Source organism: Salvia miltiorrhiza, chromosome 2 (assembly GCF_028751815.1).
Source record: "Salvia miltiorrhiza cultivar Shanhuang (shh) chromosome 2, IMPLAD_Smil_shh, whole genome shotgun sequence".
Taxonomy (NCBI): domain Eukaryota; kingdom Viridiplantae; phylum Streptophyta; class Magnoliopsida; order Lamiales; family Lamiaceae; genus Salvia; species Salvia miltiorrhiza.
Genome location: NC_080388.1, coordinates 9,671,693 through 9,681,609, shown reverse-complemented (window position 1 = coordinate 9,681,609; position 9,917 = coordinate 9,671,693). Strand labels below are relative to the sequence as shown.

The window sequence follows — 9,917 nt, the reverse complement described above, 5'->3', positions numbered from 1 at the left end:
GTGCACAGATAGAATATGAAATACTGAAAGCAGTAAATGACACAAAGAATTGTAACATGGTTCGGAAAATCTTTTCCTACGTCCACGGTCAGTAGATCACATTGACAATCGATTGGGCTTATGCTTAAGGGTGCACAACAAACCTAACAACCGAAACAATCGTGTCAGGCTTTGTACTTATGTCCGCATGATTATAAGCCTAGAGCTGACGTGGCGCATATATATATATATATATATATATATATATCAAGATAAAGATTTGATTTGTTCTCAAAGAAATTAATCTCTATCTTTAAATAGAGGAATGTGCGGCGGTCAGTGAGTATGTGTGTTTGTGGATGTAGAGTAACGAGGGGGGTGAGAGACAAGGGCGGGCCAGGCTAGCTCTCCTCCGTGGAATTTCAGAGGCGGCGACAGAACTGACTGAAAGAAGAAAAAGGGACGAGTGTGTATGATTATAGGATTAGGGTTAGGGTAAATGATTTTAATCTTAGGGTGCATTCTCTTTGGTTGTAAATTTATCATGGGAAAAGAAATGATAAACAAAATTTAACCATTTAAATCCTTCATTTCTTTTCCCTCATTTTTTATTTAACCCTTACTCATTCCTCCTTTACACTACAAATGAGAGATAATATTATCCCTCCAAAAATGGTGTGATAATATTATCCCCCATTTGTAGTAAAAATGAGGAATGAGTAAGGGTTAGTAGGAAATGATGGAAAATAAATAAAGGATTTAAATGATGAAATTTTGATTATCCCTCATTTTCTCACGATAAATTTACAACCAAAGAGAACGCACCCTTAATAGAATGGAAATGATGCCGTTCTCTATGATATGAGAATAATACAATGTAATTTCAATTATATAAATAAAATAACATTGTTTAATTAAATATCATGTAGGCGCTTTGTCAGTTCGGCGTTCGCCAAAAACGAATATTATGATAAAATTGAACCATCTATTAAACTCATAAAATTCATCATATAACATTTAAAGTTTATTAAAAGGTTGAGGGAAAGTTAGTTGATATACTCGAATTGCGGTTAGACAAAAATTTGTTTGAGCTGGTTTAGTAAAACTCATTAATATAACGGATTCAAATTTAAACTGAACAAATACTTAACTTATTAGCTTATTGCGTGAACTAACTTAAATTAAATTACTAATTATATGTGACATAGATTTTATACTTTAATTAACAATAAACTATTAATTATATAGTTTTTTGAGCGGAACTATTAATTATATAGTTAACCTTACATGTTACAAGAAAATAATGAATTTAATTATGTAGTGTTACACGAATGGTACTTATGGTCATATTAGTGTCATATGTTTAATTTTTTTTTTTCGATTGACACCTAACCCGCGCGCAAATTCAAATTCGATCCGAATCCGGTCCACCCTAATTAAGGGCAAAACAGTCTTTACACGTAATAAATGGCCAGAATTTGTGTTTTTTCAATTAGTGGTCAAATATCGTGTTTCATTCTTCAAAATGACTATTTCAAAAGCGCTCTCTTTAATAAAAGTAGTTAAATATATTATGAGTAGAGAAAGAATCCGACCATAAATATATTGTTAATAATGATAATTAATTTTATTGTGAGTAGAGAGAGAATCCCACCATATGATAGAATAGATAAATAAATTAATATAGGAAGAGTAATTTATTATGGAGTAGTATCCATAAATAGAATAAGACTATTTTTTATGGACACCGAAAAAGGAAAATTATAACTATTTTTACAGATAGGAGAGAGTATCACTTTAAATTTTATAACTATTTTCGTATTATCAATATTCTAAACTATCAAAAATACTTTTTTAAGTCTTAAACTATGTATCTAGTCTATTTTTAGCAAGTTTTCCATTCACAATAAAATGAGACCCTTACTCCACTCACAACACATTATTAAAACATGTGTCATTTACAAATAAATACTCCCTCCGTTCCAAATGAAATGTCTTGTTTCTTTTCGACACGATTATTTAGGAAAATGTTAATTAATATTATTAAGTGGTGTGGTGTAGAGTTGAAAAGATAATGTGAGTCCCAAAAATTCTATTTTTTGGGTGCGTTCTCTTTGGTTGTAAATTTATCATGAGAAAATGAGGAATAAACAAAATTTAATTTTTTAAATCCTTCATTTCTTTTCCCACATTTCCTACTGAACCCCTACTCATTCCTCATTTACACTACAAATGAGGGATAATATTTGGAGGGATAATAGTATCCCTCCTTTGTAGTGTAAATGAGGAATGAGTAGGGGTCAAGTAGGAAATGTGGAAAAAGAAAGGAATGATTTAAAGAGTTAAATTTTGTTTATATCTCATTTTCTCATGATAAATTTACAACCAAAGAGAACGCATCATTTGAGGATAATTTTTTCCATAAAAGAAAATAAGACATTTGAAGTGGGACAACCTAAAAAGGAAAACAAGACATTTGAAGTGGGGCAGAAAGAGTATTTTTTTATAAGGACAGATGGAATATTAATTATATTCTTAATCTATTTTTTTCTTAAAATTTTTAATTAATATGATATAATAACATCATTTTATATAATAGTATAAGTCAAAAAATAATATTTTAAAATATATTGCGGCATTAAGCGAAGCACATCAAATTTTCGGAAGCAAAAAAAATAGTAGATCAATTGTACAAATGAATAGTACAAAAATAGTTTTAGATTTAACGCGATATTTACCATTAATTAATCTAAATAAATTACTAATTCTTAGCCAGCATCTCGCCAGGGTCTTATCCGTCGTGGAACCACCAATAAGCCACCGGGACAATCGCCCGCAATGGCGGTCGGCGCCGCCGCGTCCTTCTCATCAATTCCCGGCGGCAGTGCGATCATCACACTTCTATCCGCCTCCAGTTTCCACCAAACCTTGTTCTCTCCCACCAGCCTCGCCTCCTCGCAGTCCCCTTTCAAACATATTCATAAACACCACGGTCTCAATGTCGTCAGAAAAAATTTGAGCTGCAGAACAGCCGCGCCTGCTGATTGTAGTACGAATTTGTCAATTCCTACTAGTACTAATAGGTACTTAACAGTTTTCTGTACTCTTAATTTGCTGGAGTAAAGTTCACTGATTACACAGCTTGTGTTTGTTTCATGTATGTTTTGTCCGCCAAAACGTTATATTATGTGATTTATTGATAGGATTGTAGAGAATTGTTGCTTTCAAATTATCAAACTAGTTTTAGAGATAAGCGAGATTTTAGCTTCATAAAATAAAACCGATAGTTGCTTCTCTGGTGGAGTTAGTATATTCTGTGTGAAATGATTTTGTATGTTGAGACAGTGTAGTAAGTAGTGAGTATAATGTGCTATGAATGGCTGTGTAAGCTTGGGAGGCCAACTATGATTCTGTAAATATGTTATAGATAAAATCAATTGGTTGATGGAGCTTCCAAGCTTCATCCATTGGAATATCAAGGTGTAGCAAATTAAATACAAGAACTGATTTTCCACATTGGAATATCAAGGAGTAGCAAATTACATCCTTCAAATAGTCAACACTTACAGATATGATATTGTGGGTCTCCTTTTAAGGATTGGAACCAATTACAGTAAGAAACGAGATGATTTTGTTTGCTGTAGACATCTATGATAGTATGATCTATCCCATGTTTACATGCATGCTTAGCATGGACCATCTCTTTTGATTATCATATCGTAGGAGATCTCCCGGTTCATAATCTTCAGACTGCCTCTCTATACTAAAAGTCCCGGATGTCTTTATATCTATGTAGCTGTTCCTAATCTCAATTGGCAAAATAAAAAAACACCTCTTGTAAAATTCCAATTTGCTAGGTGACATTTGAGTTCTAGTCCTGTTGATACTATAGTGGCAAAAAGTCCTTTTAGCAACAAAATGTTTATGATTTTCTTTGGCTTGCCCTGTATTTTCTTGTGAATATATATTAATATCACACTAAATTAACTTCTAATTTGATGAAAGCTAGATATCACATTTAAATTTCTCTGGATCAGATGGGAATGGACGGTGAAGCTTTTTTGCGCTCCCATTGGAAAATGACACTTATTTTCCAGTGACATTAACTTTTATCTGTTTTCCAATTCATTTACTTATTTTTTTTCAAAATGTGTGCCTAATAAGTTTTTTTCAGCTATCCTCCTTATGAGCGCCTCCTTCCTTGCCCATCTCAGAGTGGACCTCCAAGGGTAGAACACTTAGCTGTTTTAGAAGGAGGCCCTGTTCTTGAGTACATTAGTAAAGCTCTTGATATTCCACCCCTGTAAGTTGTGTTGCTCCTTCATCATTCTTTTCTTAAGGTTTCACATGTGGTATGAGATGTTCAAACTTAAATGTGTAAATGAGGTTGAGTTTTCTGTTCCGTGTTTCAAGATTTGTTGCAGACCTGATTCACTTTGGAGCTGTATCATATGCTCTGGTATACCCGGACCCCCCTCCAACTGCTACACCCGAGCAAATAAAGGCTTACAAGAAATTTACAGATCCATCACTTCTACGAAATAGATCATCTATTAAAGGGAAGACAATACGAGCAGCTCAAAAAACTTTTCGCATAACTCGCACGGATGAGTTTGTTGAAGCTGGAACTTACTTACGGGTGTATGTACATCCAAGACGCTTTCCAAGGTATTCATTTGGCTATGTATGGTTTGTTGCTTAAGTTGATCCACTTTGACCCAGTAATCCTGATACCTTTCTGATCAGATGTTATGAGATTGACTGGAGATCTCGAATTATTGCTGTGACCGAAAGCTATATAGTCTTGGACAAACCAGCTGGTACATCAGTATGTAGTTGATCTTCTAATCTCCACATGATTTAGATTTTTGCTCACATAAATAGTTGTTGCACCAATTTTTCACTATTACACAATTCTTTCACTTCCAAAATTCCTATTTCTCCAAAATTCGAAATCGAACTTATGTTTTTCCTAAACTTGATTTGTCACTGCAAGGATTTTCAGTCTGCAACAGCTCTCTGACCCTTCCCTCATATTATTCTTGAGAAACCTAATGCAATGAGAACATCTTCTGCTAGGGTTCCGATTAAAAGTAACACTTTTATCCCTGTGTTTGGTGCAAATGTTATATATAAATGTTTGATGATTCATAATTAGATGTTATAAATAATCAATATCTATAATAAGGTGGTGTGGCTATTTTTCCTATTCACAGTTTTGACCCTCTAATGAGAGCATATACTCATTTTCTTTTGTGCCTTTATTTTTATTTTCATTTTGAATGTAAGTTATATTCAGGATGGGATAAGGTATTTGAGTTAGTCTGCTCTTGCTTAAGATGCCTAGCATGTGTAGTTTTATCTCAGGTTGGAGGAACCACAAACAATATTGAAGAAACTTGTGCAACATTTACTACTCGTGCCTTAGGATTGGACGCTCCACTGAAGACTACCCACCAGATTGATAATTGCACTGAGGGCTGGTGAGTGAATATATTATATATATGCATGAATATGGTGTATAGCTCCAGAAGCACACTGTGATAGTCTATTTCTACGTTACAGTGTAGTGTTAGCAAGAACGACGGAATTCTGCTCAGTTTTTCATGCCAAAATACGGGTTAGTGACAGATTTTCTTTTGTCTTGCTAAAGTAGGACGAATATCAATCTGAAAAGGCAATTAAGCTACTTTTTAATAATAGGTATCTTTACTTGGCTACCTTCTTGAAAAATCCTTGGTCTTACTAATACCTCCCATTAACCAGCATAATTATTAAAAATGGATCTAGGTTGTTCTCTGAGTAAGTGAGTAGTGCCATGATTTTGTTTCTCCAGCAATTTTGAGGTTCCATTTGCTTGTGGCTGCTGTAGTTCTTGAAAATATTTGAAATTAGGATACTATACATGATAACTAGAACTGTGTGAATGCTTCACAGGATAAAAAGGTTATGAAGCTCTATCTTGCACTTGCTTCTGCTCCTGTATCAGTTGGAGTACTTACCCACTATATGCGCCCAGTCAAGATTCCACCTCGACTTGTATCTGAAGGTACTCGATTTCTTTTTTGTTTGGATCCATTGTGAAGCACAATAATTGAACCCTTATAAACTGATAAATAGTATGATTTTCTTTGGCATAGAGAATATATCTTTTGTTTCCCTTTAAAGTATAATCAATGACTATGCTATGCTGTGGTGCATGCAGATTTCATCAGTGGTTGGGCTTTGTGCCAACTTGAGGTCTTAGAGTGCAAGAAGGTTCCTTGGCCAAATGATATAGTTGAAGACAAACACAAAATTGAGGATTGTGGCTGGCCGACTAAAGATTTTGCATATGAGTGTAGAATCAACCTCTTGACAGGTCGGACACACCAGGTACTGATCTGCATTCTTTGATTTGTTCTGCCTTTTCCTGATAAATTTGTATCAACATCTTATTATATGTTTTACCATTTTAGTGACGCTGCTTAAATAGTGGTTGCAATTGTTAGTTTGAGTTATACATATTACTACATTATATCAAACTAGAAAGCACAATCATGGCCGATAATTGATTGGGCTTATTGAAGTCTTTGAGTTTTACTTTATTTTTCGTAATATTTTACATAGGGGCTGAAGAAGGGTACAAGCATTTACTAAACAGCAACATTGATACCCTTTATCTTAACTATATGACAGCTTCAATTACTTGACCAGATAACATATCATATATAACTGCAGATTCGAGCACAGTTGGCTGCTCATGGTGCTCCTCTAGTGGGTGACACAATGTACATGCCAGCTGCGGTTGCTGAGGCTGAAAACCCCGGGCTGAATCCATTTGGCACGAACAAGAAAGAGTTCTCCAGTGATGAGGTCCAAGCCACAGCTGTTGAGGAATGGATTGCACGCCATGGGAAGGAGCCTACTGTTGCGATTGGTCTTCAAGCATGCCGGATTTCATGGGACGACGGAGAGCATACGTACGAGGCTGGATCTCCATGGTGGAGGTAAACAATGTTATGTTCTAGCTTACCTGAGTATTGCACTTGGCAACTCTTGCATTTGAGAATCGTTGTACAAATCGAGTCTTGAGTTAGAAGGAGCAGGGTAAGTCTATTGGCATTCCGCCAATATTTGTAAAGGCGCATTGTGTTCCTTGTAGTTGTAAATTTATCATAAAATGAGAGAAAAAAATATGTGGAAATTTTATTGCATTTTGATTTCCACCTTTTCTATCCCATGTTTTCTTGGATGAAAATGGAACAAAGATAGTTTATCTTACTTTTTTAAATTAAGGGTTAAAATTGCCTATAAATAATTAAATACAAGAATTATATCTATATTTAGGTTTTAAACTAAATCTATTTTTCGGTAAAAAAATAAATAAACTTTTTTTTTTTTTAAATTGACCTCAGCCTAAAGTTTGTTGGCTAATAATTTGATTGTCGGGAGTCAGATGGACAATTCGAAGGTACCGTTGGAAAGTTCTTGATATTATCTTTTTAATAATACTTATATTGTGGATTTTGGTCACCAAAAGTGTAACACCCCGTACTTTTCCTTATGTTGTGAGATAGTGTTTTAACACTATTGAGAATACTGAGATGTCGAGATGTGAAGATTATGAGTTATGAGTGGACAAACTCATGATGGAGTTATAATAATGAGATTTGAGAAATGAGTCGAGTTAAAGATGTTGATAGAATTGAGAGTGATGTGCGAGTTGAGACGGAGATGGTAAATTGATTTTGATGTTGAGATGAAAGACGAGAGATAGAGTCGAGGTAGTGATTGTGAATCACTATAAAGAGGATTAAGTTAGAGTGATGATGAGTGATGATCCTTAATGTGATAACTCTGTGAGTTATTTGTTTGACGTTATGTGATTTATTTACGTGTGTACTTATTTTTGAGTCAGTGTGATTTTTGAAAATTAGCATACATGATTTTAAAATACTGCCGCACACATTCCTACACTCACCACCGATTTATTTTAATCCCTTTTTCCCACATGGGGATAATTTTAGGCGATGAGACTTGCTGCTAAGGGGGAGACAAGGCACTATTCAAGCATTTAATGCTACTTATCTTAAGGAATAAGAATCTTGTTAAAACTAAGGAGTTTCTCTCTCTTTCCGTCATTCTCATCATTTTCGGCCTTTAGCTTCTTCTCTCCCCCTCACGCCATTCCTTCTCTCCTCCATTGGAGACTAAGCTCAAGCTTCTAAAGACGTATCTACGATGAAATACTCCACTAAATCTAGCCCCTAAACACTTTCTACTCTTGGTTCGAGAAGATTAGTGGAGTTTGATGCTTGAAGAATAGAGAGAAAATTCCCTTTTTCTCGAAACTATCTGAGTAAGTGTTTGAATCCTTTGGGATCTAGACTTTATTATGTGAAATATGTGTATAGAAGGATGATTGAAGCATGAGAAACTCCCCCTCCACCATTTTCTTTACTTTCGAAAATTTGGGTTCATGCCCTTTAAAAACCTTTCTGGTTCTTTTCTAAAATTGGGGTGAGAAATACGTTTTATGTGATGATTTGAAGTGATTAAGGTGTATTTTGCAAAACTGAGTCTTGAGATATGAGTTTTTGAAAAACCAGTTTGATGTAAGAGTTTGGGAAAAATCTAAGGTTATGTCTTGAATGACGATTTGATGATGAGCATGAATATATGAAAGGATTAACGTGATGTTGATGGATTAGTGTTTAAAATGAGTTTTGAGCTGGTCATGATGTAGAGTGTGAGTATTTTTGATGTTTGAGAGTGTTTGATGATTTCTGGGAATAAAAAAGTTGATGAGTTTTTCGAGTTGCTCTTGATTGCGTCGTTCTGTCTTGAGCCTTGCTCTACTCAGCCGAGAGTTCATTTCCCCACTGGCATGCCAGAGAAATCGTTTCCCCGCGGGCATGCCAGAGAGTTCATTTCCCCGCTGCCCTGCCAGCGAGTTCATTCCTCTGAAATCGATTCCTCTGAGTTCGATTCCTCTTAAATCTGATTCCTCTGACGATCGATTCCTCTGATGTCTGATTCCTCTGACGACGAACCCTCTGACGATCGAGTCCTCTGATGATTGATTCCTCTGACGTTCACCGTTCCTCTGGCGACAGAGAGTTCATGATTTCGCTGCCTTGGCAAGTTGATTCCTCTGCCCTGGCGAGTATTTTCCGCAGTACTGCCAAGCTGCTCCGCTCCGTTCTGCTGAGCTTTTCCACCTTGACCACCGAGCATCTCTCTGCTCTGGTCTCCGAGTCAAACTTATGATTGATTGTTTGTGATATGTTTATATGTGAAGTTGCATGCTTATGTGATTGTGCATGCCGATGTGCTTATTTGCTTTGAGTATGGTCCGAGTTGAGAGTTAAGTCGAGAGTAAGACGTGGGAATCCTTAGAAGTCGAGTATGCCTAGGGATTTAGTTTTACTGGGTAAATAGACGTTGAGTGAGAAGTTATTGTTGAGACGAGATTGGATTTCAGTATTGAGTACTAACTAAGGTTGTTTTATCACATGAACCTTCGTGATGATGTTGATGATTTATGAAGACCCGAGCAAGACGAAGAAGTAAGTCCCATGTTCCTATCCGAGCTTAAGCGAAGGACTCCAGGTGGGCATTATTTTGAGTATTCAGTTTAAGAGCTTTTCTAAACTGTTTAAATGATGATGAGATTATAAGATGTTTTGATGTTTTGAGATAAATGATGTTTATGAACTGTTTGATTTGCCAAAAATTTGATGTTAAGTTTGTATGTCACCCTCTACTGATGAGACGAATTCGGTCCTACCACAAGCGGGATTTTGTGCACAGATGTGACTGTGAGCCGTCTGCGGGTCGGCCGGTCACGGTACTTGAGAGGGAGGCCTACTTCTCAGTATCGATAATAATGATGATGTTGTAGACGTGGTACATACATGATGAATATTTTGACTGCAGTCATTTCTTTATGATGA

The 9,917-nt window shown here is 35.7% G+C and overlaps 1 protein-coding gene across 2 annotated transcripts; it reads left to right on the top strand.

The window, feature by feature from the left end:
• The first annotated feature begins 2,727 nt into the window (after positions 1 to 2,727).
• Positions 2,728 to 7,175, top strand: LOC131011148 (RNA pseudouridine synthase 6, chloroplastic-like). 2 transcript variants are annotated; one of them, XM_057938941.1, is made up of 9 exons: positions 2,728 to 3,062; positions 4,154 to 4,282; positions 4,393 to 4,647; positions 4,726 to 4,799; positions 5,336 to 5,462; positions 5,545 to 5,599; positions 5,917 to 6,028; positions 6,185 to 6,354; positions 6,700 to 7,175. In XM_057938941.1, the coding sequence occupies exons 1-9, from the start codon at positions 2,818 to 2,820 to the stop codon at positions 6,970 to 6,972; spliced, it is 1,440 nt and encodes a 479-aa protein (XP_057794924.1). In that variant the 5' UTR covers positions 2,728 to 2,817; the 3' UTR covers positions 6,973 to 7,175. The 2 variants fall into 2 exon arrangements, with proteins under 2 accessions (XP_057794924.1, XP_057794925.1); XM_057938942.1 differs by having other exon boundaries at positions 4,726 to 4,807; positions 5,347 to 5,462.
• Positions 7,176 to 9,917: the final 2,742 nt, after the last annotated feature.

Excerpts from the sequence above, each read along its gene's own strand:
- LOC131011148 (XM_057938941.1), top strand. The coding sequence starts at position 2,818 with ATGGCGGTCGGCGCCGCCGCGTCCTTCTCATCAATTCCCGGCGGCAGT. Across the intron at positions 4,283-4,392 it reads GCTCTTGATATTCCACCCCT|ATTTGTTGCAGACCTGATTC; the intron begins GTAAGTTGTGTT and ends CCGTGTTTCAAG. Across the intron at positions 4,648-4,725 it reads CATCCAAGACGCTTTCCAAG|ATGTTATGAGATTGACTGGA; the intron begins GTATTCATTTGG and ends CTTTCTGATCAG.